This window comes from Notamacropus eugenii, chromosome 1 (assembly GCF_028372415.1).
Source record: "Notamacropus eugenii isolate mMacEug1 chromosome 1, mMacEug1.pri_v2, whole genome shotgun sequence".
NCBI classification, from domain to species: domain Eukaryota; kingdom Metazoa; phylum Chordata; class Mammalia; order Diprotodontia; family Macropodidae; genus Notamacropus; species Notamacropus eugenii.
In genome coordinates this window covers 78288630-78316477 of record NC_092872.1, presented here as the reverse complement: position 1 = coordinate 78316477, position 27848 = coordinate 78288630, and the positions used below count along the sequence as shown (strand labels likewise).

Below are 27848 nucleotides of genomic sequence, written 5' to 3'. Positions count from 1 at the left end.
TGTGGGAAGAGCAACAGTAGGACTTTTGTCTTGGTGACCGTGAGAGGTGGGGTCATCTTCCTCTCTGAGTCACCATCTATTCCATTGGCCCCCAAACCCTCAGAAGGCAGAGTTGTCCCAAATCCTCTTCTGAGTTCTAAAACTTCTTCTCCTTCAGCATGTCTCACATTCTAGAAGTGGTATGGAAGACCACTGAAATACTAATTATCTAGAAGAATCCCTTTTCCCTCCTTTCCCTGCTAAGGAAGCCTCGTTAATCTCCACAATGATGAGATATTACTCTGTCTAAAGGACCTGACTGAGGTGGAGAAAGTAGAATGTGCACTTAAGTAAGGTCCTCTGAACTACAACTGGGGCCATTATTCTTTGTTGCCCACGAAATCAGGCCTTTGGCTCCAGGAAGTGAGAACTGTAATCCACTTTGTTCACTGCCAGTACAGTGATCTCTTAGGCACAGCCTCATCTAAGATTACCAGTTTCATCTGTGAAGCTAATCAGGATTCTACTGACTTTGGATGAGATTTATTTCAGCCAAAGTTACTAGAATACCAGGGAGGATATTGTTTTCCTGTCTCTACTCAATAGTTTACAGGTTAATAAAGGGTAGGTGTGGTTGCTTGTTTTTGCCTCAGCAAATCAGAAATAAGAATTTAAGAGAAATATGGATGTAAGGGTCTATAGTCCTTTCTTGTCAATCAGAAATCAAAACTCTGGCTAAATGTGGAAGAAGTAGGCACCCTTTCCTCTGCCCCAAGACAAATCTAGGGTATTTTTTTAGGAGTCAGGAGACTTCTGATTCTACCACTTGCTCACTGTGTGACCTTAGGCAAGTCAAAATTTCTCTAGACCTCATTTTCCCCATCTATAAAATGAGAGAGTTGGACTAGGTGACCATTAAGGTCTCTTTCATCTATAATGACCTAGGATATCAACGAAGTTTGGTCCTTTCTCAACCAATTAGAAATCAAACTTCTAGCAAGTTAAGAGGGATAAAGGATCTCAAATTATCCCATTACTGACACTGGTTGAGATGAGGAAGGAACAGTATGGGAGGGAATCTTTTTTTTTTTGCTAGCAATAGACAGAGCTGTTAGGTGTATAGGGAATATTGTCTCTTCTCCCAGAACATCCCCCTTAGGCAATGTACTTGCTACCTGTCCAATGAAAGGATAAGTTTTCTAGATCCCCTGTGGCAAAGCTTAGGAACAAAGATGCCGGAGGGCTCCCCCTCCCGGTCTTTTTCACTGTCAGGGGTTGGGGGAGGAGGTGACCCCACATTGCCCCAGCTGGGGCTACCCCTACTTCTAGAGACCCTACCCTAGGGGTTTCAGGTGAATGGCAGCACTATTGGGGCGGGCAGCAAGGATGTAGATGACATTCTCCTTCAGGAAGGTGGGCCAATCCACAGACCTACAGTGGGAGTGAAAAAGCAGAAGGTGAAGCATGTCTCATGACACTGAAATAGGATGAGACAATTAATAGGCTAGGGTGTGAGCTTAGATGAACATGAAAGAAGTGGCTACAGCTGGGTGAGGAGCTAACAGTGTTGATAAGAATCTTATTGGCTGCCTTTGCTCCTACACGTGGAGAAAATCACACAACCATTTTTCCTGGGTGCACTATGGATTTATGTCATACAACCTCAACTGGCTCTCCCTATGGCTAGGCAATCCTACTATACCTCCCTTCTTAACTCACTGTCCCACTCGCCACACTATGGCTCCTCCAAACCTTTTCATCCTTCCTCAAACCTCCCATGGTTCCCTCTCTCAAGGTTTCTTCCTGAAGGCTGAGAACCTTACCTCATATTTTACAAAAAAAATTGAGGCCATTCACCACGAACGCTTCCTCATCTCCTATTGCTCTGGGGCCATCTGCCACTCTCCTCTTCTTTACCCTTTCTCATATTATGAGGTGGCTTTACTCCTTACAAAGGCTAACCCCTCTACTTCTCCAAAATATCCCATTCTATCTGTCTCCTCCAAAAGATCTCCCCCTCTGTTGTTCAGTCTCTTTATCCCCTACTGCCTACAAAGATGCCCATGTTTTCCCCTATCCTGAAAAAAACCCTCACTTGATCCCTCCATCCCTGTCATCCTGTTTTTCTCTTCTGCCCATTGTTGCTAAACTCCTTGAAAAGGTTGTCTACAATAGGTGCCTCCAACTCTGTCTCCTCTCACTCCATTCTTAACTTCTGATAATCCGATTTCTGATCTTTTCATTTCATCAAAACATCTTTTTTCCATTTACCAATGATCTCCTTGACATCCCTGGAACCTCTGAGACATCTGATCGCTCTCCTGGATCCTCTTTTCTCTAGGCTTCTGGGATACCACCTTGTCTTGGTCCTACTTCTATCTAAATGACTGCTCCTCCTCTGCTGGATTCTCTTCCAGGCCATGCTCTTTAACCATATGTATTCCTCAGGGTCTGTACCTTCTTTGCTTCTCCCTCTGTATTACTTCATTTGGTGAACTCATCAGCTCTCATGGATTTAATTACCATCTCTATGCTGGATGATTCTCAAATCTACCTATTCTATCCAACTTCTTTGCTGACTTCCAGTCTCACATCTCCAACTGCTTTTCAGACAATTCAAACTGTATGCCTAGTAGAGATCTTAAACTCAGATCTTAAACTCAACAAATCAAAAATGGAACTCATTATCTTTTCTCCTCATCTCCTTTCAAACCTTCCTTATTATCGTAGACTGTATACTATCCTCCCAATCCCTCAGGCTGTCAACCGATTAGTCATTCTGGACTCCTCACTCTTTCTTATCCCCCATGTCTAGTATGTTTTCAAGGCCTGTGGATTTCACCTTTCTAACATCTCTTGAATATAGCCCCTTCTCGGACACTGCCGCCACTCTAATGCGGCCTTTATCACCTCATGCCTGCAACAATAACCTGCTGGTGGGTTCGATTGCCTCAAGTCTCTTCTCACTCTAATCTGTCCTCCACTCAGCAACTGATCATATTACCTCCCCCACCATGTCATTTAATAAACTTCAGTGGCTCCCTATTGCCTCCAGTAACAAATACAAAATGCTCTCTTTGGCACTCAAAGCCTTTGGAAACCTAGCTCCCATTACCTTTTCAGTCTTTCACAGCCCTCTTCCCCACCTAAGCACTTTGATCCAGAGACATCAGACGCCTGGCTGTTCTATGAAAAAGACCATCTCTTGACCGTAAGCATTTTCTTTGCTGTTCCTGATGCCTGGAATGTTCTTCCTTCTCATCTCTGCCTTCTAACTTCTCTGGCTTCCTTTAAGTCACAACTAAAATTCCATCTTTTACTGGAAGCCTTTCCCAGCCCCTCTTAATTCTAGTGCCTTTCCTCTGTTATTTCCTATTTGTTCTTTATAGAGCTTGCTTTGTATACATTTATTTGCATACTGTCCCTCTCATAAAAACAGGCACTGTCTTGTGCCTCTTTTTGTAGCCCCAGCACTCAATACAGAGCCTGGTACATAATATGCTCTAATTGTGACAATAACCCAAGAGACCTCACACGTCTGTCAATACCCTAATTTCTGGGGAGTAGGTTTTCTTCTTGGCCAGTGCAGTGGGCCTAGATCATCTTAAATGTGGAGTGCAGAAATGATGGCTCTTGCCAAGGATGGGATGACATCTTTGGAGATATCTCACCTGAGCTCCTCCCGTTCAGCTGTCTGCAAAGGTTTTTCTGGGCTCTTGGCATGGCTGTTGCTGGCTGGGCTGCTTTCTGACATGGGTCCCACATGGCTGATACTGTGTGGCACAGGGACATATGGTTGGGAATGGACAAGATCAAGAGGTTTGGTCCTATCCCAGAGCCCCTATGAATTGATGCATATTATCCTCTGACTTCTGGTAACTCTTAGCCATGACTGCCCTGGACTCTAGGAATCACTCGATTCTGTGTATATGGAAGGTATGATACATAAGAGGATTCCTTTCATAAAGGGGGTTGTGGGATGGTGGCAGAGAGTTGTAAAAGAGTTGAAGTGCTTTCCTGAATTGGTTACAAATGATAAGGAGTGATTAGGCAACTACTGGGATATCAGAAGAAATGCTAGGGAGGTTAGTATAGATTTTGAGAGGGAAAGTAAGGATGAAGATAAAGCATACCTAACATTGCAAGATGATGCCTCCAAGGGTCGTTTTCGGAACCAGGTGTGTTGGGCACGACGGCATTCAGTCTCACTGATATAACCCCCAATGCCTTGGGCTAGGAAGACTGTTCGAGCTCGTTCCCGCTCCTTAACTGTCAGTAGCCTTAATAGAGAGTTCTTAGGGAAAAAGGATATGGGAATCAAAGAGTACTATAGACACTTTCTACTGAAAATGGGGCTAAGTATCACCTTTGCTACTTATGATCTGTATGACCTTGAACAAGTCCTAAGCAGCCTGGGTCTCAGATTCCTCACCTGTCAAATGAGGTGGTTGGCCTAGATGACATCTAAAGCCTTTCCAGCTATAAATCCCACAATCCTAAGTTCTCCAGGTTAGGTTTATGGTGTAACCAAAAGTAAATTAACCTCCACACTCTCACTCCCTCGACTTCTCTGTCCCACCTAGTTAGGGTACACTGGATATTTGGTCACACCAGCCACCAGAAAAAGCCCTAAATTCCATCTTTATTCCTGATGATTCTCACGTTCTCTCATCAAGTCACTGCTACAAGTAGTTCAAGAACTCTGGCTTTCTGGCCTCCTTAACCTCCAGTATCCTGATCCCCTTTTCCATCTAGTGTCCCAGGTCAGCCACCCTTGCCACACCTGTGGACGAAGTTTCTGTAGCAGTTGCAGGGACTCATAGGACAAGAAGTCAGGCCACTCCACATGGCCCCGGTGCTCAGGGTCAAGAGCAGCAAACTGCTGAGCCGCTCTTTCTTCCTGCTCTTCACTCAGCGCCCTTTCACTTCCTCCTCGCCTTGCTGCCTGATGGTGATAGCGCAGGAAGTCCTCTAGTGTCAGGGAACAATCTGGAAGGAGGAAAAGGCCTTTATGGTCACTAATTCCTTACTCACACTTACCAAGTTCCAGACCCACTCATCATTTATGCTCAATGGACACTCCTTGTCCCCCCCAACCCCCTGTACACTGGCTGCAATCACTTACAAGTCTTTCTCTTTTCCATCAAGGAATACTAACCCTCAGGCCTGGAGGTGTTTTGAGAAGCCATTTATTTGGGGGTGAGAAATTCAAAATGGAAATGAATAGACTTGCAGGGACTTCTGAAAAGACCCAACCTTATATGTTCTCTATCATTCCCCAAAAGACCACAGGTTATTTTCCTGATGTGACAGGAAACCCTACTATACTTCAATTAAAAAAGTATGGTAGGAGAGAGCTAGCTAGGTTATACAGCCATGGTTTCACTTGTGGGAGAACCTGTCCAGGGTCCTTCCCAACCTTTGGGAATCACTTGCAGTCCTCACCGGGAATAATTTTGCACTGCTGGAAGTTCTCCATGAGGCTGTACATCTCTTCTTCTGTGAGAAGCAGGTTGAGGTTGTTCTAAGAAAAAGGAAAGAGCTGCAGATCAAGTGAACAGCACTAATACCAGAAGGGGCAAAAGGGGCTGCAGGGTCATTATGGTTCCAAAGGCAAGAAAGAAAAAAAAATTAAGGGTTGGTTTGGAGTTCTAATCTTAGCTCTGCTCCTGACTGCTTGGATCACCTGAAATCATTCCCCTGTAGTGCTTAGAGGAGTAAGTGACAGACAGCAGTATAACGAGGCAAAAGAGGTGTCACAAAATTGTTAATACTGTAATGGAGGGCTGATGTGTTTCTTTAACTTCCAAAGATACTCTCGTTCAGGGCTACATTTTGCCTAGAAGTGCCATCCAGGAACATATGCAAAGCTTCCTGATGATAGAAAGCCATCTGTGAGTCTCAGGAGGAACCAAATCAAGCTGGGACAAGAACCTGCAGACACCTGAAGAGATGGTGGTGGTGAATTTATGCATAGTTCAATGTGGAGGCAGAAGATGGGGGTTCAGTATAGAAAGGGGAAACCTTCAACCTAATTATAAGAGGAAATCCTACAGCAGTAGAAAATCTTGCAGCAAAAATGTCACCAGGTATAAAGGCTAGGATTTGGAGGGGTGGTAGCTGACATTTGGGAGGAAAAGTAAGAGTTTGACTCTGCAGTTCTAATTGGTTCCTAATTGACTCCTAGAAGAGGGGGGAGTTCTAACTGGTTAGTCCTATATTTAGTAGGATCAAGTACGATAGATCTGGAACTGAAAGGGAACTGAGATGTCATCTAGTTCAACATAATCTTACAGATGTGAAAACTGATGTCTAAAGAGGTCAAATGACCTACCCAAGGACACAAAAGTAGCAAAAGGCCAAACCATGATTTGCATGTACGTCCTCTGACACCAACATTTTTTCCTTTGCATCATGTTGGAAGTGCCACAGAAAAAGAATTCCTTTTTAAGAAAGAATATCTTTATGATTTTCATAGTAAGAATGAGGAGAAATCAGGAGCTGCCTCTTGCCCAGAAGGTGAATAATGAATATAGGCTCCCTGGAACTTCAGATGAAGAAGACAAGAGGTGCCAGCAGTAGAAATGGCAGGTCATTCCCAGAGTGGTTGGTATCCCAGCTCTGTCACTTATGTGTTTCATGGCTTTGGGCAGGTCAATTATTTTCTCTGAAACCAATTCTACTCTTTAGTAAAATAAGGATAACAAGCTTTCTACCTATATCACAGGACGGTTATAAGTATAAAAGGAGGCAAACCTTCAAGTGCCATGATGATCATATTGAACCTTACCCATTTAGAATCAAGTACTAGATGTGAATCTAAGCGTCAGTGGGATTCAAGAGAAGTTTTGTCCTCAATTAAAATGAGGAATTAACACTTTTAAAATGGAGTATTTAGCTGGTACTGACTTCTTACAATTTGTAATTCACTGTAATTCCTATTTCAGAAATGAGCTCCTGCAGGGGAGGAGCCAAGATGGCGGAGTAGAAAGATCCACATATGCTAGCTCCGAACCCACAGCCCATAAAATACCTGTGAAGAGGAACTCCCAGCAGGTTCAGGGGCAGCGGGGCTGCGGAGTTGTGGGACAGAGGAGATTTCTGTTCCAGGGGGCCCTGAAGGGCTGGTGCCAAGGGTCCATCGCGGCCCAGGCCTGGAGCGGAGCCCAGCCCTGCCTTGGCTTCCCGGAACCGGGGGAAGCGGGTCTGAGCAGGCTTTGGGACGGGGTCTCCAGCGGCCACACAGGTCCCTCCACCCACAGGTCAGTGGGAGAGTGTCTTTGGCTGGCTGAGGGGGGAGTGGGATGTCCCCCTGGCTCGGGCCCCCTGGGGGGGGCAGCAGTGGAGGCAGCAGTGGACGAGGTCTCCCAAAGCAGGCAGGAGCCAGGATCCATTGGTTGAAGGTCTCTGCATAAACTGCCCCCCCCCCCAACTAAGCCCCTGTGTGGCGGCCCTGCCCCCACCTGAGCACCTGAACTTAATCTCACACTGAATAGCAGCCCCACCCCCGCCCAAAGCCCTGAGGCTGGAAAGCAGCATTTGAATCTCAGACCCCAAGCCCTGGCTGGGCAGATCTGGAGGTGAGGTGGGTGTGGACAGGACACTCAGAAGTCAAGTCACTGGCTGGGAAAATGCCCAGAAAAGGGAAAAGAAATAAGACCATAAAAGGTTACTTTCTTGGTGAACAGATAGCTCCTCCCTTCCTTTCAGATGAGGAAGAACAAGGCTTACCACCAGGAAAAGACGTAGAAATCAAAGCTTCAGTATCCCAAACATCCAGAATAAATATTCAATGGGCTCAGGCCATGGAAGAGCTCAAAAAGGATTTTGAAAATCAAGTTAGAGAGGTGGAGGAAAAACTGAAAAGAGAAATGAGAGAGATGCAAGAAAAGCATGAAAAGCAGGTCAATACCTTGCTAAAGGAGACCCAAAAAAATGCTGAAGAAAATAACACCTTGAAAAATAGGCTAACTCAATTGGCAAAAGAGGTTCAAAAAGCCAGTGAGGAGAAGAATGCTTTAAAAAGCAGAATTAGCCAAATGGAAAAGGAGGTTCAAAAGCTCACTGAAGAAAATAGTTCTTTCAAAATTAGAATGGAACAGATGGAGGCTAATGACTTTATGAGAAACCAAGAAATCACAAAACAAAACCAAAAGAATGAAAAAATGGAAGATAGTGTGAAATATCTCATTGGAAAAACAACTGACCTGGAAAATAGATCCAGGAGAGACAATTTAAAAATTATGGGACTACCTGAAAGCCATGATCAAAAAAAGAGCCTTGACATCATCTTTCATGAAATTATCTAGAACCAGAGGGCAAAATAAGTATTCAAGAAATCCACCAATCACCGCCTGAAAGAGATCCAAAAAGAGAAACTCCTGGGAACATTGTGGCCAAATTACAGAGTTCCCTGGTCAAGGAGAAAATACTGCAAGCAGCTAGAAAGAAACAATTCAAGTATTGTGGAAATACAATCAGGATAACACAAGATCTAGCAGCTTCTACATTAAGGGATCGAAGGGCATGGAATATGATATTCCAGAAGTCAAAGGAACTAGGACAAAACCAAGAATCACCTACCCAGCAGAACTGAGTATAATACTTCAGGGGAAAAAATGGTCTTTCAACAAAATCGAGGACTTTTCAAGCATTCTTGATGAAAAGACCAGAGCTGAAAAGAAAATTTGACTTTCAAACACAAGAATGAAGAGAAACATGGAAAGGTAAACAGCAAAGAGAAGTCATAAGGGACTTACTAAAGTTGAACTGTTTACATTCCTACATGGAAAGACAATATTTGTAACTCTTGAAACTTTTCAGCATCTGGGTAGCGGGTGGGATTACACACACACACACACACACACACACACACACACACACAGAGACAAAGCACAGAGTGAATTGAATAGGATGGGATCATATCTTTAAAAAAATGAAATTAAGTGGTGAGAGAGAAATATATTGGGAGGAGAAAGGGAGAAATGGAATGGGGCAAATTATCTCTCATAAAAGAGGCAAGCAAAAGACTTTTTAGTAGAGGGAAAAAGAGGGGAGGTGAGAGAAAAACATGAAATTTACTCTTATCACATTCCACTAAAGGAAGGAATAAAATGCATACTCATTTTGGTAGGAAAACCTATCTTACAATACAGGAAAGTGGGGGAGAACGGGATAAGGAGGGTGGGGGGGAGGATGGAAGGGAGGGCAATGGGAGGAGGGAGCAATTTGAAGTCAACACTCTTGGGGAGGGACAGGATCGAAAGAGAGAATAGAAGCAATGGGAGCCAGGATAGAATGGAGGGAAATATAGTTAGTCTTACACAACACAACTATTATGGAAGTCATTGCAAAACTACACAGATACGGCCTATATTGAATTGCTTGCCTTCCAAAGGGAATGGGTGGGGAGGGAGGGATGAAGAGAAGTTGGAACTCAAAGTTTTAGGAACAACTGTCAAGTTCTGTTCTTGCTACTAGGAAATAAGAAATATAGGTAAAGGGATATAGAAAGTTATCTGGCCCTACAGGACAAAAGAGAAGATGGGGACAAGGGAAGGGAGGGATGATAGAAGAGAGGGCAGATTGGTGATAGGGGCAATTAGAATGCTCGGTGTTTTGGGGTGGGGAAAGGGGACAAATGGGGAGAAAATTTGGAACCCAAAATTTTGTGAAAATGAATGTTAAAAGTTAAATAAATAAATTTAAAGAAATGAGCTCCTGAAATATCAAACTGCATGCACAGGGTCACAGAACAGGCTACTGATGAATTTGGGACAAAAGTCCAGAACAAAAGTGTTTCTGCTCCAAGAGTAATATATGGGGTTAGTCAGAGGAATGAATGAATGATCTGTTTCCTCTCCCTATGCCCTGGTTCTCACTCAGGAGTGAGATTCTTCCAGAAGAAAGCAGTCTAATTAGATCTAGTGGTCTGCCCAGTCCAGAGATATGCGAGCAGGGCAGTCAAACTGGAACACCACTAAGCTCACAGTGAATGAAATTAGTGTTGACTTATAATTAGAAATCTAAGCCCAAGTAGTCTAACAAGCTGAGTCCTGAAAGACTTTGGGAAAATGTGGCTTGGTTGTAGGTTTTCCACAGCATGGTAAGACAGTAGTGTGTGTGTGTGTTTGGCACTGCTTTAGATACATTCTTCTTGCTTCAGAGTTGATATAAGTCCCTTGACTGAAATGGTTTGGTTAGGGAGTAAGGATTGGGGTTGTGGGAGGATGTGAAATGTCTACTAGCAATAACAGAATATTCAAGCGATTACATGGTCTTTTGTAGTAAGCAGAACAAGGAATACTTTTTTGACCTTATGAAAGAATAGCTTTTAAAACTGTGACCAAAAACCCAACCACCCCCAAATCCCCACAAAACAACAAAATCGTAGCGAGGCCAGAGTGTATCAGTCAAGACAAGTGACATGAGGAAGATGTATAAATGCAGGACTCTTTTTAAGCCAAGGATTTGCGTTGACCAAACAGTTGTGAGAAATTTTGAACCAAAAAGTCTTTATGGGTATAAATTACGTGAAGAACTCTTTTGCTCACACATCCCATTTTTCAGGTACTCCTGCAAAAGACGTAGCGACCACCTCCATCTTTACATGTGAAGCAGAGTAACATATTCTTGGCATTTGCACTAATTGGATATAACCTGCAGACATAGCCATGGTTCAGGACAGCACTGAAAGTGGAGGGCTACAAGGTAAGTCTCCTTAAGAGGCAGCTTTGTGCATTGGAAAGAGCACTCAGTATGAGTCATAAGCCCTGGCTTCTCTCCCAGCTCTGCCACTTATTAGCCTTGGGCTCTTAGGTACATTGCTTAACTTCTCTGGGTCTATTTCCTCATCTGTGAAGTTGGGATAAAAATATTTGTCATGTCTGTTTCATATGGCTGCTATGAAGATAAGGCAAGTTAATACATGTGAAAAACCAAGTGCTACAGAGATAGTAAGGGTTATTTATTATCATTGGCTTTGGGGAAACAGTATTCTTAGGAGTCCAAATTCCAATAATTCCTCTTTTAATTGCATGTGTCTCCCACAGATTTTTGCCAAGCTTCAGTTTCAAATGAGGTAAGATATGTGAAGTACTTTGCAAGCCTTAAAGCATTATACAAATGGTAGCTATTACTACATTACTATTATTATAAATTTTAAAAAGTAGGAGGAATCTATCAGAAGTTCTTTGCACACAGTAGGCGCTTAATGGATATTTGCTGAATCAATGAATTGTTAACTCTAATCTCCATAGTTTCATGCCCAATCAAGGGCCCAAGTAGAACTATTAATTGCTACTTTGATGAATTAATTAATGAATTAATTATCAAGTATTTATGGAGCTCCTATTATGTGCAGGGTACTGTGCTGAACACAGTGGAAGAAACAAAGGTATATAAGACATAGTCTTTGTTATGGCGCTTACACTTATACATGTATGAGTTAAATAGTAATATGCAAATGAGTATTGTAGATAATTAACGGAGTAGAGTGAAGGGAACTGTTCAGTGTGTACTTAAACAGCCAAGAAAGGCTTCAACAGAAGATTTCTGGCAGATTCTGAAGGAAGAGTAGTATTCAGACAGGTTGAGAGGAGTGTGGTAAGAGCATTCCAGTCTGGAGAAAGAGCATTTACAAAGGAAAGATGAGGAAAAGAAAATGAAAACAGAAATACAGAAATTGGATGCAAACTCAGAAAGAGGTCTCTAATAGAGTTCTCTAGGGATCTGTCATTGATCTGGTGCTATTTGACATTTTTATTAATGACAGAGATAAAGGCAACAATGACAAGGCTGCCAAATTTGCAGATGACGAAAGGTGGACAGTTATAGGTAGTATTCTGGATGACAGAGTCAGATTCTAAAAAGATCGTGAAAGGCTGGAATACAGGGAAAAATCTACTAAGATGGAATTTAAAAGAGTAAATGTGAATTTTCATATTCCATTAAAAACAACAACAACTAGCATCTTAAGTCTAAAGTAGGTAAGGAACGGCTGGACAGCTGCTCATCTGAAGACACCTGAGGGTCTCAGCAGCCTACAAATGCAACCTGAGTAAAAATTTCACATGATGACCCAGAACACCAATGTGACCTTCTGTTGCATTAAGCGGGAGCCAGAGCTGAACGGACTAAGGAGGGAAGAATCTTACTGGAATTTGCCCTACAAAGCCCACCTGCGAAGTATGTATTTATCAACATGGATAAATGGCAGTGTGACCACAGCAGGGTGATGAGGACAGTGAAGAACTATGATATAACATATATTCATATGTCATATGAAGATGGAATGAAGAAAGTGATTATGTTTAGTCTGGAGAACAGGAGACTTGGAGGTGGGGTGGGAACCAAACAGGATGACTATCTTCAAGTATATGAAGGGCTCTCACACGGAAGGGGAATTAGATTTCTCCTCTTTGGCCCCTGAGTGTAGAATGAGGAATAATGAGCTGCTGAGAGGCAGTGTAAGCTTGAAGTAAAGAAAAGCTTCCCAACAATTAGAGCTATCTGGAAAACTGAAATGGCTGCCTAGGGAGACGTTAGGTTAAATCTCATCAAGGGCTACATGACTACTTATTGAGGATGATGCTGACTAGGACTCAAGACGTCGGCCTTTTTGTCCCAAGGTCACCTATGAAAGAAAGCCAGCCCATATAGAAAGTACTGTTGTTCAGATTCCATTGGGCTTTTCAGCTGAATAAAATTTAGTATTTGGATATGGCTTTACGATGACTAGAAACCATGACAGAAATCACTGCTGCTGCCAAACTTTCTTCTGGGTGTATTTGTGGGCTAGAAACTAGAGGATAAAGCCATCATGGAAATAGCCATCCCCTCTTCTTCTCAGAAACTCTTTAAATCTACTCTAACTGTGTGGCCATTGACTGCCAGGATACCATGTGATATAGCCTCTTGTAAAATAACTGGCTTTAATTGACTTGTCTTGACACCCTTACCACCACAACCACACCAAACTCACACAATAGTAACAGCTCCAGCCTGTTTCAGTGTGAGCCATCTCAGTCACTTCCACTGCGCTGTCTCCTTGCAGATAGCCCATTCGGCGCAAGCAGCCATCATGAAAAACCCTAGTGCAGATCCTACATGGGAAGAGACTCTCAGCAGTCCATACCTCACAGATCTCACACATCTCATCACTGATAACCTGAGGAGAAAGTGGAATTGGAGAAAAGGGGTGTTCAAGAACATGAAACAGGATCCCCACTTCTATCTAGGCAAAGACTTGATTTTTACCCTTAAATTTCTTGGTCAGACCCCAAATCTCTGGTATTCCGAACCAGAACAGGGGAACATTGTTCTAGCTGACATGCTACCATATGGCAGAAGGGCTAGATGGATATGCAGCGGCTCCCCTGTTTCACCCTTCTCTCCTTGTTCTCCTGCCAAGCTACTTTCCTACAATGAGAACAAGCTCAGGTCAGTTTTATCTGAACTCAGACAGAAAAAGCTAAATTAGTTTGTTTTGGATTGAGGACTATCAGTTGGCTAAATCTTATCTTTTTTTCTTAATGCTTTTTCATTCACATCCCAGGACTCACGGTCCTGCCATCTTATCTCCAGGCAGCCTACCATTTACTATGTAAAATGAGATCTTGCCCATTCTCCCCCCAATCCCCTGTAGTTCTACTGCCTTACTCTAGAACTTACAGATTCTCTAGGTTCCAGGCAGATATCAAGTGGCTTGTCATCATTTAGTTCCCGAATGGGTCGAATGAAGGCAGGTGGTGTGAAGCGATTGGCACGGTCAAACTCCTCTGGTTCTACTCCACGGCCATCCCTTAACCGTTCCCAGGCTGCTTTGTGGACGCTTTTCTCTTCCTGTGGGACGGCCGCCACTGTCTCTGGCTCATCCTCCTCTTGTACTTCCTGGACAGAGTGCTCTACAGTGCCCCTCCGAGACCCAGCAGATTCACCTGTGCGCCGGAGAGAAGGCCTATCCCGTAGCCCATCCTTGAAAGCTGACACAGCCAGGCTCACCTTCTGAACCTGCTCCACTGTCTGCCGCTTGGACATCAACACTCCCATGATTCTATGAACAAAAGAGAAGAGGCATCCAGTCATATGGCTAGACCCACTCAAACAACAAGCATTAAGCACTATAGGTACTATGTGTACATACTTAATCTATATGCATGTTCTTTATGTATCTACTTAATCTATATGTACTGTATATACTATATGTACCTACTTAATCTCTGGCACTGAGATTACAAATACAAAAGTGAGACAGTTCAAGCTCTCAACGAACTTACATCCTATTAGAATGCTACACTCAGCTACATGATTTCAGTCAGTGAAAGGGGCATATGCCATCTGTTACTGAAGTTGGTTCTCGGCTGACATTAAGTTCCTGCTCCTAAATCTACCTTAGTTTAGAGTTCCAGAGCTCTGTTCCATTAAAACCAGCAGAGACCTCAGGACCTAAGTCTAATTTCTGCCAGCTGAGAAATTCTATGGCAGAAATGGCCTAATTTCTGCCTTGGAATTCCATAATTTTAGGCACAGAGGTTGCCTGACCAAGAGAAGGCCTCACAACTACTAGGGTGAGAGCATACAGTATTTTTATTCGAGTGTCTAATGTAAACGGGTTCTTCCTTCTTTAGGAAGATTCTTGGATTAGTCAGGGATATGTCACTCCTACTTGTCATCCAAAGCACAGTCTTACCCCTAGAATGGTTTAGGATCACTCATGTACAAGCCAATACTTCTTGTAGTTGGTGGCTGTATCTCCTGCAATCCCTCTTGAATGTATACATACATGCAACGTACACACACAGATGTGAAAGCATTGTATTCGTTAATTCTCATCTTGGTTAAATGATCACTTCCATATCTATTGCTTGGACTAGTTTGTTTAGTTGATTTAAGGTAACCTCACAACTACCATTTTTCCTTGGTACTAATGATGTTAAATTAGAAGGAAAATAAAGACATTGCATTGTACATCTCCACTAATCCTGCCACTTTCTAGACATTATGATTTAGCATACCAGCCAGGAGAGGCTATTCAGCTTGATACAGAGAAATGAGGGAAAAGGAGGTAGGAATTAATTTTAACCTTGGTTTCTAAGTTTCTTTGCTTTTTGCAAACTTTGATCCATCATAAGCTGTTGAATATAGCCAAATGGCAGCCAGATCTTTTTTGCATTGTCTTAACTGTTTCAACCAATACTTGGAAACTGTTAATTTTTCCCACACACGGTTGGAGTAGAGACCAGAAACCAGAAGTTTGTGTGCTGTCCCCAGTAACAGATGATGACATCACCTGCACAAGAGTGATGCAAATTTCTGCCTTAGTGTTTGCTCTGCTGTCAGTTGTTACCAAGGAAACCCAGATTCCTGAATTTGGGATCTTGGCAAGTAAAAGAAGAAAGATTTTTTTCAAGCATTCTGTTTTTAAAATAGATAATTTCAAGTTGTTTCTTTTTAGAATTGGCTAAGGGAGATTTACTGAGCATAAATAGCATTGACTTTTGTAGACTGGATATGGTGAAGAAAGATTTAGGAACAAATTCAGGGATACGTTTAGAGGATTCACGTCTCTGGAAACTGAATTCCTAAAAAAAAAAAAAAAAACCCCTCAAAATATCTTTCTTCTGAGCATCTAAATGTCCTTAATGACAACTTAAAATTCTTTAAAAATATCTATGTAGTTCAAAGGAGATGCCCTAGGTTGTGGAATGAATTCTGTCAACAACTCTCACCTGCACGGGCATTCACATGAATGAGTGTTGTCTCAGTGAATCACTGATTCACTTACTGAATTCATAGTCATTAGCTATAAAGCTCAAATAGATATTTAACAAAACAATTGCCTATCTTACAGCAGGAAAAACTGAGACACTGAGAGGGACAGTCACCAATCAGATTGCAAATAAGATGGAGAACTAGAAATGGAACTCAGGAGTTTTGACTTTTGGGAACTATATACTTCTTTCTTCCAGCTAGGAAATGCTAGATTTTTGTATTTTGTGTAATTGTAGATTTGCCATTCTCTCATGCTTTTTGTCAGAGAACTTCAATGCAGTGGGAAGACAAAGTAAAGATAACTTTGGAGAAATATCAAATTCACTTGTTAAAGACTGGCTCACTGGGATAAAATCAAAGCAGTGCATACAAGCAGGTTCCTATTGGCTTTGTGGGAAGGCACATTAAAATTTATTGAACAAAGTCCAGTCAACCAAAAATGGATGCTCTCAAAAGTTATCTGACATTAATATTGTATCAGCATATTAAATGTCCTAACCTCTCAATGCCCCCCTTTCTTTCTACAATCTATTGTTCTTTACAATTACAAAAATAATCACTATTTTAAAAATCTCAGTTGTTAATGATACCCCTGTAATGATCTTTGTAGTTCATTTTAAAAAGGATTTTGATAAAGACTTGAACAAGTGTTCACCAGTACAAAGCCACCTTATCTCTAACAAATGCTCTGTGAGATTCTGTATTTTTCTTACCTGAAATGGCTCAATTTCCTTAGCCACACTAGGTTTGTATAGCAGTACTGTAGTAGGATCATGAAAAGAAAAAAAGAAAACCATCAAATTTAGGGTCTCTGGGTTAATTTAAACAAGCTAGTTTTAGAACTGACAGCTTTTGAGGAGAAACTGAAGATACAACAGAAGTGGATTCCGCTAATGAGGCTAACTTACTTGTAACTTTTGGCATGAACAAATTAGAAATTGTTCATAAAAGTTACCTTGATTAAATGCTGTTATTTTTAAATCACACTGATTTGTGCCTGGGGCGCTTTGGGAAATTAAAAAAAAAACAACAAGCTTAAGTAGTGATTAGTGACTGGTCAAAACAAAAACCCAGAGAAAAAAAAAGGATTCCCATCTGCTCAATAAAAGCCTCCAGCTAGTGAAGTACAGTGGGTGATGGTGAGGTCCTTAGAGACTTCACAACTGTTTCTTTGGCTAGCAGATAGATCTGGGGTCACTTGTTCAAGTGACCTTGCCTAGGAGGAGATTACCAGGAATCAGACACTGAGTTTAAGAGAGGAGAATATGAATGCTAGAGATTACGTACCCTTTTAAGAAGAACAAAAAGGGTCTGGGGGGGGGGCAATGAGGAGAAGCATGAGGAAGGCAGTGAAAAAGTGATGGAGGACAGCTTGGACAAGAGGATTTGAGCCAAGTAAAAGTGAGAGATGAATCTGTCTTGAAGTGTCCGTTTGACAGCAAGAGAGAAACAAGTGTTTATGTAGGCAGTGGAGTGTGTTACACAGCTTGAACACCTGCTCACAATGCAGATAAATTATTTACAGCAGCAAGCAAAAAAAAGCAGGGGTGGGGACTGGTGAGAGCTGGTTCTCAGCAAAGAACTAGGGAGAAGCTACGGCGAGGATGGCTATGATTTTTGGTTGAGATTTCCCTGGCTGTCTGGGGAAGGATCACCCACTAGGTGTATTAGGGGTGACCAAGTGAATCTTACTCTAGTTCTAAGCCTTACTAAGCCTATTACTCTAAGCCTTAATAGCTTAATGGCTAGGGCTGGATCCCCTTGATTCCATAATTCTCTAGAATACTGCCTTTCATTCTCTTTGGGACAGCCTATATAAATACCCAAGACTTCTAACTTCAAGGGCTCTTTTTATACTACATAAAACAATTCCTCAAGATTTGTATGTGTAGCAGTACTGTAGTAGGATCATGAAAAGAAAAAAAGAGAAGGTAAGGGTCAGTGAGACTAAATCTTCAAACCCTTTATGGAATCACCCAACCTATACCATGACTCACATCTTTCTTGCTTTTCCAGTACTTAGACCGTCTAAGAAGTGAGATCAGGGTCAGCAGAAATGAAAGGCAATCAGCAACTGATGGCAGTGCAGTGACTTCTCTGACCACAGGACACAGCCAGCTAGGGTGGGTTTTGATATTCATCCAATCACATAAACCACACTGGCAGAACAATATCAAAGTCAATATGGTGCCAAGTGTTGGGAGGGTGGGGTGTCATTTCCCATAATACCCTGTCTCCCAGCACAAGAGACCATCAAAGGAGAGCTGTTGGCCTAAGGAAATATGATGAGGTTTGATGTCTATTGCCTCAGTCTAGTCGAGGAGTAAATCATGAGTTCCCACCAATACTTGAGGATCATGGCATTTAGGACTGGTTGGTGATTGGTCCAGAAAAATACCAAACAATATACCTGAATGGCCAGGAAAAGCCTGTACTTCATAGAGAATATGACCAAACATGACTATGAAAGTAATACAACTTTTAATAAGATGTATTGCATCCTATACCTGTATGGATTATGTACTCACTTTACAATTTTGGTTTGTTCTTGTTAGTAATATAAATGTAAGTTTTGAGCCTGTAAGGAAAAGAAGTCAAGAGTCCTCTCAGCGTTGACTGTAAAACATGAATGTCCATGGGCTGAGTGGGTTTACACAACATAGGGGTTGTGCGATCAGTAGGTACATCAATTAGGAATCCAATATATATATTATATGACCACATTTTCTGGTGTGGTTTCTGTTATAGCATAACCTGGGGGACTATTTTTAGGTTAGACTTGTTCCTAGTCCCAGAAAGAGACATAGCTGGTGCCACCCAGTGTCTACTCTTCACCTCTGTTTGCCCAGGGCTTCAACAATAGCTTACAGTCAGCATCTGGAGACCACAGTCACCAAAATTGCTCTCAGTGGTATAAAGGTTCCTGGGGAGCAGATAATGTAGCCAAGGGCTGGGGCTTCTTGCCCGCCACTCAAAAGCAACAGGGATTAGGTAGCCACAATGCACTGAAAGTAATTAGAATAAAGTATGACAATGGTTTTTGGCCTTTGTGGAACAAGGTCTATTCTCTCTGTTAACTTAATCTCTAGTATAAACTTTCAACATCAGCACAGCACAAATTGAGGAATCTATAGTTTTTTTTCAGTTGTGTCAGACTCTTTGCAACCCCATTTTGGAGTTTTCTTGGCAAGGATACTGAAGCGATTTGCCATTTCCTTCTCCAGCTCAATTTACAGATGAGGAAACTGAAGCAAACAGGGTTATGTGCCTTGCCCAGGGTCATACAGCTAGTAAGTGTCTGAAACCAGGTTTGAATTCGTAAAGATGAGTCTTCCTGATTCCAAGCCCTGTAATCTATCCACTGCACTTACCCAGCTGCCCTCAAAGAACCTATTGGTATGCTGCAATTAGTAAGAACATTACTCAGAGATGGAGGAAGAGAAAACCCAAGCCAGGAGTATTTAGTGGGCAAAATGTCATCAGTTTTGTGGTTTATTTTAAGAAATCAAATAGATTGGAAATGAAACAGTGATTCAAACTGTTAAGTGCTAAAACTATCAACATAGTTTTTGCAGAGAAAATGAGCTTTTGCAGAGAAATGAATAAGAAGCCTTGGATACCTTTTAAGTAATGTTTTATCTCCATATTTCATACCAGTAGCTCTGGCAGCTAAGCACTTTGTACCTCCTCATACCAGGAAGATATCCTTTTAGGAAATAATTCATCCCACCTATACTGATGTACAAGTTTGTTTGTTTGTTTTTAGATTCACCACCATACTGCATAAAGTATTCATTCCTAATTCTGGATGGTTCTGTGCAGCAGGATAGTATACAGGCTAACACATACAACGTCCTATTCTCTGTAAGTTTTGGTCCTATGTAAGTCACTAATGTCCTTCATACCCATTTCTACCATTATTCTACATCCACAGTATCTCTTAAATTCCTCCTTTCTTTCCATTCACATCTTACCACTCTACTTCGAATCCTAAAACAACCTCTCCCCTAGATAATTACAAAGGCCTCCTAAATTGTTCCCTCTGCCTCCATTCTTTCCCTAATCCATTCCACATGCTCATGCTAGAAGGTATACCCCTTGCCACTTACCTCCCTATACCCTCCCCCAAAAGAAAACCTCTGACACCTCACTGCCTAGCAAATAAAGCAATAATGCCATAGCTTTTTAGTCATTTACGTAAGGTTCTCCAACTTTCCTTTCATGACTTAAAACATTATTTTCCATGGTATGCTCTAGAAGCAAACTAGACTACAAGTCATTTGCCAATCTCATCCTGTTCCTCTCTTAATTCCATGTTTCTTCTTATATAGTACACCATACTGGGAAAGATAACCCACCCTCCACTTCTGCTTTTTGAATGTGTTCCCTTCTTGTAAGGCCCAGGTTACAAGAATGTATTTGACCATCCCCACTGGAAGTGATCTCTCTTTTCAAACAGAACTTCAGACTTTTACTTATATTCTAATTTCCATTATGGTTCTAAGTATGTCTTATTTCTTAAATTATGGCATTTCTTAAATTCACTGAGGCCAGAGACTACCTTATACTTTATCTTTGTATTTTTAGCACCTAGGACAGTGCCTTGTACATACAAGTTGCTTAATAATGGTTTGCTGAACAGAATTCATTCTTGCTGGTTCTCCCTAATCTATTCCTCCAACCTCTATCCTCACTCTTGTTACTATGGTTGGACATTTACACTTACTTACAAATGCTACTCTTTTCTAATTGGCTTTGTGACAGAATTGCCTGGCCTCCGCTCTTTCTTGAATATCATTTGAGAAGTTTCATTGTTGCCAGGGCTTTGGTTAACCGACCACAGTACCTTTTCTACACATTTCACAAACTATCTCTAGGCCTGCCTGCTGGTTCAACTGCTTTCTCCATGTTTAATAACCCCACCCATTTTGCAAAGGGTTCAGCATATCTCCTCTCCTCCATGTCTCTTTCAATAAAAGATCTTTTAATCTACATTTAAAATTAAGACTCCTCCAACACTCTGGATATTTTTGCATGCCTCTCTCATTTGCTGTGCATGACCAGATCGTTCACAGCCTTGGCTCATGCCCACCCCTATCAATCGCTTCCTCCGCTTCTATGCCCACATGGAGGAACATCTTTGGAGCCAGACCAGGCCCCATGAATTGATGCTCTTACATTCTACTTGGGAACTTGCAGAGACTTTTCTACTCCTTGCCACTGGTGTGGAGGAAATGACATGAATTGGGGGTACAAGGACTTGGATTAGACAATTAGTTCTACAGTCAGCTCCCTGTGTGATCTTGTGCAAGTTATTTCATTTGAGCCTCAGTTTCTTTATCTGTCAAATGAAAGGGCTGTATATCTGAGTTTCCTTCTAATGCTAAAGTCAATTCTCTGTTCTGTGCTGTATGTGAGGTTGGGCATGGAATGGGTGGAATCACAGGTCTGAACCATGATTGTATTTATAGGGGAGGGAACACCTCATGAAAGGAAAAAGTCAAAGTGAGTATACTAGAAAAAGAACCACAAGATGGAACCGCCATATTTGTTTTTGTTTTTAATGGGAAGAAGAGAAATTGAAGAGAAGTAATATGGTATAGTGGTTAACAAGTCGCCCTCAGTGTTGGAAAAACTTATGTTTTCAAGTCCTGCCTCTTATTTTTCAGTGCTCCAGGCAACTTTCAGACTATAAATTGGTGATCTGCAATGGGAGAAGGGAATTTATTCATTGGTAGTTCTCTATGTCAATGAAATCATGGGTATAGAGCACTGCTTCCTGTTTGACCATCATATATATTTTTTTAAAGAATGGAAATTCCATTCCATTCAATAAACATTTATTAAGCATCTATTCTGTGCAAAGCATGGGGAGACACAAAGGCAATTCCTGCTTTCAAGAAGCTATATTCTACTGACAGATACAAAACCATAAAAGACAAATGTAAGAGACTACTAATAACTTGGCGGGGCTGGGGAGGGGAGGTGTCTGGGAAGGCAGGGTGAAAAAAGCTTTCTCCAGGAAAAGGGGCATGTGTGTTCACTCTGTTGCTGAAGAAGACCATGCCATCGGAGAAATAATGACATGACTTGCACTTGACTTTGTTTTGAGGGAGGGAGGGCTGTGCAGGTCACCAGCCTCACTTCTTCTCCAGAGCCATCTGAATCCAGTGACCAGATATTCATCAGGATGACTGCAGATGACCCAGGATGAGGCAATTGGGGTTAAGTGACTTGCCCAAGGTCTCACAGCTAGTGAGTCTCAAGTGTCTGAGGTGAGATTTGAACTCTGCGCTCCTCCTGACTCCTGCACTGGTGCTCTACCCACGGCACCACCTAGCTGCCCCAAGAAAAGGTGCATGATATGAGTTTTTTGAAGAAGGCAAGAGATTTTAAAAGGTAGAGGAGCCTGTACAAAGGCAAAGAAGTAATCAAGGGAATGTCAAATTCAGGGAATAGTAATTAGGCCAATTTGGCTGGAATGTATAGACTTTACAAAGAGTAGTACTGTGCAATAAAACTGGAAAGGTAGGTTGGAGACATATTGTGAAGGATTGAGGTGAGGAGCTCAGAGTTTATCTTCACAGTTTATCTGCTGCTAAAGATTCTTGAGGAGACAGACAAGGTCAGGTCTGTGCTTCAGAGTAGGAAGATTATTGGCAGCTGTGTGGAAGAGAGACTGAAGATTGGAGAACCTTTCTCAGAAGGGTCAAACAATTAAGATACAGTGAACAACAGCAAGAGACAGATTGTGAAACAAAAAACAAATATGGGGTCACCATGGTTATGACCTCAAGTAAGAATTACAGCCAGCCACAAGAATTACAGAATGTATCACAGGATCTCAGAGCTGGAAAGGACCTCAGAGGCTCATTTAGTCCAACTCATAAATAAATACAAAGTTCCTCTATAACACATCCACAAGTGCTTATCTCACCTTTGCTTGAAGATCTCTGCTCTCAAGGTAGTCAATTCAACTTTAGGATAGTGTAAATTGTTAGGAAGTTTTTACTTGTATGAAGCCTAAATATGCCTTTCTACAACATCTGCCCCATTATTCCTAGTTCTGCCCTCTAGGGCCTAGAACAAATCTAGGGGCAGCTAGGTGGTGCAGTGGATAGAGCACCAGTCCAGGGGTCAGGAGGACCTGAGTTCAAATCTCACCTCAGACACTTGAGACTCACTAGTTGTGTGACCTTGGGCAAGTCACTTAACCCCAATTACCTCATCCTGGGTCATCTGCAGTCATCCTGATGAATATCTGGTCACTGGATCCAGATGGCTCTGGAGGAGAAGTGAGGCTGGTGACCTGCACAGCCCTCCCTCACTCAAAACAGAGTCAAGTGCAAGTCATGTCATCATTCCTCTGATGGCACGGTCTTCTTCGGCAACGAAGGGCGAACACACACAGACAAATCTAACTCTTTTTGTTCACCTATTCTTGATTATGCCATGCTAGCTCTTTGTAATCACTGTCTCTTTTTCCAGATTGCTTAGAATATGGTTAAGACAGAATGACCAGAAGAGAATACCTTGGATCAAAGAAGAAAATAGGGGAGAAAAATGTTCCCTTTACTCTATCAAGTAGTGAAAGTCTGTATAGACAGCTTACAAGCAGGACATGAGTCCAGATAGGAATTGCCATTTCTCCTCTAGGACCTAAAAGTGTGTTTGCTAAGAAATAAGACCAACTCATCAAGATGTTACTAAGACATTAGGCATAGAATAACCATACAGTTTCAACATAATAAAGGAATATAAACACTGTGTAGCTTTATAAGTAACTCTGGAACTCTAATTTTTTCCCTTAAAACGCTTGTGACGCTCTCGTCAGTAGTAATTAGGAAAAAACTAAACTGCATACATCTCTGGGGAAATTGTAGGAACTGACTGCTTTGTCAAGAGGTTATATAAGCACATCAACCAACAAATAAATCAAGAAATATTTAAGCATGTAGTAAGTACAGAGAGCCCTTTGGTAGGTGCTGGGGGAGATAGAAAGTTTAGGATGATAGCAGGGATAATCTTCTATTCCACTACCTTTATTTTATAAATCAGGAAACTGAGACCCAGAGAAGTGAAATAACTTGCTCAAGGCCACAAAACCAGTAGCAAAGCTTGGGATTTGAAGCCTAGGTCCTCTGATTCTCTACTGAACCACTCTGTTGCTGCACCCCTACTCCCCAACTGGCAGTCTGGGAGACTGCCTGGTACAGTGGAAAGGGCACAGAACTGGAAATCAAAACACCTGGGTTTGAACCCTGGATATGATATTACTAGTTATGGGCTAAGTTCTTAATTTCCCTGACTTCATTTGTAGTCAAATGGGATAAATACTCATACAGTTCATAAGCTTGTTATGCGCAAAGTGTTTTGTAAATCTAAAACACTTCAAGGATCTGATTTCACTGGCATAGGTAACCCCATGATACTCTGCTCCTACAACTTAGTATATGGTTTTGAGGATTTGATATAGCCAAAAATTGATCATCTTGGGGCTAACCTGGTGATGAATTTCTGATCAAAGTTAGGTTGATCTGTGGGCAGTAGACCTACTGACCAATTGTAGGTCCCTACTTGAAATTTCTTCTCACTTTCTCACTTGATAGGACCTGCCAGAGCTTATGCTCCCCTGTCCTAGTCTCTGAGAACTCCAAGCCACCTCTATACCAGGTTGAGACATTGGAAGAAGGCTTTAGTGGGACTTAAAGTGCCTTATTAAATGAGTTGTTGTGCCCCTAGCTGGATGGTGCCAAGTGAGAAATGTTATAGATCCTCCTGGATCAACAGGAAAGGTAGAAGAAGTCAAATGGTTGGCTGTGGTTAACTCCAGGATCATAGTCTCCCGAATGCCTAGGTTCGGGAGTGTGATGGGAGGAGATGTTTCTACTCAATTCAACAAACTCTAAGAACCTACTGTATATAAGGCACAGTAGTAGGAACTCAGAATATAACAATAGAAAAAGGAAATAGTCTCTGCACTCAAGGAGTTTAGAATCCAGTACAGAGAAATGAGAGGCACACAAATAAGAACACATATTAGGAATATGTGATCTGAGAAGGGAGGTTAGTGATGGATCAGGTGGGAGTGAATCAGCACAGGCTTCATCTAGGTCCTAGATTCTAGGAGGTAGCACCTGAACTGGGTAGAAAAAAGATTTCATCACATAAGGAAAATATGCAGACACAGGATGGCATGTACAAGGCATGGAGATGGGAAAGGGCTCGAAGAGATCCAGAAACATCAAGTGGTCCAGTTAAACTGGAGTATAGGATGTAAGAAGGGAAATGGTATGAAATAAGGCCTGGAAGAAGGCTGGAACCAGATTGTGGAGTGCCTTGAATGCCAGGCTAAAGAGTTTGTACTTTCAGTAGTAGACCATGGGGAAACTCCTGTATTAGAGCAGGGGAGTGATGTAATCAGACCTGTGCATTAGCAGTATGTATTTTGGTGGCTATGTAGAATGAGTAAACTGGACAAAGGAAAGGACAGGAAGACAGTTTCATTTTTGTTGTGTTGAAAGAGTATCTGGAGAAGGAGAACTGAGATAGAGGTAAGAGATTAGTCACTTACATACCAAAATAATGTAAACCACTAGCATAAATAACCTCCATAAGGAAGTAGATGTATTGGAAAAGGGGTGTCTGGAAATAGGCCTGGGAGATTCCTAGTATTAATGGATGTAGAGGAAGGAGCTATTAAAGATGCTGGTAGGAGGAAAATCATAAGAGTGTGGTCTGAGAGCACATAGAAGAGGGTCAAGAGCAGTAACTGAGGGGAATCAAGGCACTGGAAAAAAAAAAGGAAGGGGCTGAATAATAACCTCTGGTTCTGCAGACATAGGTCCTTTGGTAACTAGAGTATTTGCTTAAATGTCAGAGTCAGGCTTTTCACTTTGCTTTGCCTGACTCCCAATTCCCATTGGCTGATTACTATCAGAGCTCATTTTAGGTGTAGGTGCAGATCTGGAACAGTCTCATAGTGCGGTGCCACCCAGTCCTAACCCCAACTTCTAGTGTTAATCACGCCATGCAATGGGCTGTGAGAATGGGTCTGCTGAGTTGAGAGATGGTCAGATACAGTAAGACTAACAAATTGGTTAATCTCAACTATTTCACAACAGGTAAGGGCACCTCTGTGTCACCATCATACTCCACTTCCCCTCACTTCTTGTGGTAGCCCTGGATCTGTGACCATTTCTAAGCCTCTTCTTGACTACTGATTTGAGGTTTCCCAAATTATATGGAAAAATCACAATGCTTATGATGTCAAGAGCCAGGGACTGGAAAGAAACCCTCTGATGCAGCAGAAAAAGAATAAAGCACCGAACTGGGAGTCTGGAGATCTGGCATCTAGTTCCAGCTCTGATAGCAACTAAGTAACCTGGGCAAAGAATTTTCTTTCTGGAGAATTCTAAGAGCTCAGTTTCCTTATCTGTAAAAATGTTTTCTAAGGTCCGTTCCAGTTCCATCCTTCTAATTTGGCTGAGCTCTGGATAGGCTGAATAATAGAAGCAGGATGCCATCCTTACTTCACTTGGCACCCTTTTGGTAGTCTGGTGAAGCCTGTGAACCTCTTCTCAAAATGCTTTACCATGCATAAAAGACATAGGATTACAAAGGAAACCAATTATATTGAAATAGAGATGTAATTTTTTCCCCCTCACCCCGGTTCATGGACCCTTTGAAATCTAAATCATAAGCCCCTTGTGGTCCTGTGGATCCCAGGTTAAAAAGTCCTGCCTAAGTAGACTATCTTTTTTCCTTAGGATCTTAATGCTGCACACCCACAAACACAAATTCTTTCCTTTCTCTAAGGTAATCTCCCCTCTTACCTGCTTTTAGCAAATAAAAACCACTCAGCACTTTTCAGGATCACTAGCTAAAATCCGTCTTTCTCCTTTCTTTCCAACCTCAACACACACCAAGCTAGGAATGCATACACAGATGCACCCCCTATATTTAAAGCAGCACAGAATTTTATGACAATTAGGAACCTCTGTACTTTTCCTAAAGAACCCAAAGCATCTTTCTGGACCGCCTGTGCCTTCAGGCCAAATACTCCCCAGTTCGGAAGTCTTCCCCTTTCAGCCCAGAGTGACTTTAATGTAATTCTTTAAATGAATTTGATTCAATCTTCCTTTGCTTCCCCCACTACAAAGCTCCGACGGTCAGTCCCGGCACCTGCCAGGGATAGCTCCTCTGCACTGTTCCTTCCCACGGCCAAGTTCTGGGGGAGCTCCTGCGGACGGGACCCCAAAGCGCCTGCGGGTCCTGGAGGGAGGGGGCACCAAGCCAGTCCACAAGCACTGTTTAAGCGCCTACTATGTGCCACGCGTGATAAGCGGCCGGATCCCGGCGGAAAGCAGGCGAAGGTGGGCTCTCCCGCCGCACGGGCACCTCTGCCACCGGACCGAGCCCACGCGCGGCCCCCGGGGACCCTCACCTCCAGGGTGGGGGGAGCCACGCCCCAGGGGGGCCAGGGCGGGGAGCTGCGGGCGGCACCCCCCCGGCCGCGCCCCAAGCCCGGAGCCCCCCGCCGCCCCCACCTCCCAGGCTGCCGCCGCTTACCCGGGGACTCGGCTCCGGCTCGGTCCGGGACTTACGACGTGGCCCCCAGCCCGCACATCCCCGCCTCCGGCTCGGCCGCCTTCGCCCCCGGGGGGGCTTCGGAGGGAGGGTCCTAGCTCGGGCGGCTCCACCTGCCCCGCCCGGGGGCCGGCCCCGCGGAGGGCTGGGCGACGGGCGAGGGCGCGGCGGGCCCCGGCCCGGGGCGGGAGGCTCGGCTCGGCTCGGCTGGGCTCTGCCCGCGGCGGCCGTTACCGGCTGCGGCAGCTGCGGCCCCGGCGTTCCAACCGCCGAGGCTACTCCGGCCCCGCGCTGCCACAGGCGCCCCGGGCTGGTGGGCGGGCGGGGGGCGGGCCGCGAGCTGGGGCGCCCCCTCCCTTCCCCCTCCCCGCGGGCGGGCGGGCGCGCGCTGGGGGGCGGGCGGGGGGAGCGGCGCCGCAGGGACGGTTACGAGGCTCGGCGCGCGCCGCCTGCTGGAGGGGGTGGGGGGCGAGAGCGAGGAGGAGCGCGTGCCGCTCGGAGCGGAGGGG

General features: G+C 43.2%; 1 protein-coding gene across 2 annotated transcripts; it reads right to left on the bottom strand.

Annotated features, from left to right (window-relative positions):
- Positions 1–1059: 1059 nt before the first annotated feature.
- On the bottom strand, positions 1060–27620 carry PHF24 (PHD finger protein 24). 2 transcript variants are annotated; one of them, XM_072606605.1, is made up of 9 exons: positions 27322–27620; positions 16464–16510; positions 13651–14032; positions 12962–13147; positions 5425–5503; positions 4763–4968; positions 4113–4273; positions 3651–3752; positions 1060–1410 (listed from the first exon to the last, which is right to left on the bottom strand). In XM_072606605.1, exons 3-9 carry the CDS (start codon positions 14026–14028, stop codon positions 1314–1316), a joined length of 1209 nt encoding a protein of 402 aa, XP_072462706.1. In that variant the 5' UTR covers positions 14029–14032; positions 16464–16510; positions 27322–27620; the 3' UTR covers positions 1060–1313. The 2 variants fall into 2 exon arrangements, with proteins under 2 accessions (XP_072462706.1, XP_072462704.1); XM_072606603.1 differs by lacking the exon at positions 16464–16510 and having other exon boundaries at positions 27322–27537.
- Positions 27621–27848: the final 228 nt, after the last annotated feature.

What these genes read in the sequence shown, in the direction of transcription:
- PHF24 (XM_072606605.1), bottom strand. Translation starts at nt 14,028, where the DNA reads ATGGGAGTGTTGATGTCCAAGCGGCAGACAGTGGAGCAGGTTCAGAAG. An exon ending in TACAGAAACTTCGTCCACAG is followed by an intron (nt 4,274 to 4,762) that starts GTGTGGCAAGGG and finishes TTTTTCCCTAAG; the next exon opens with AACTCTCTATTAAGGCTACT. An exon ending in GCATCATCTTGCAATGTTAG is followed by an intron (nt 3,753 to 4,112) that starts GTATGCTTTATC and finishes TGTGCCACACAG; the next exon opens with TATCAGCCATGTGGGACCCA.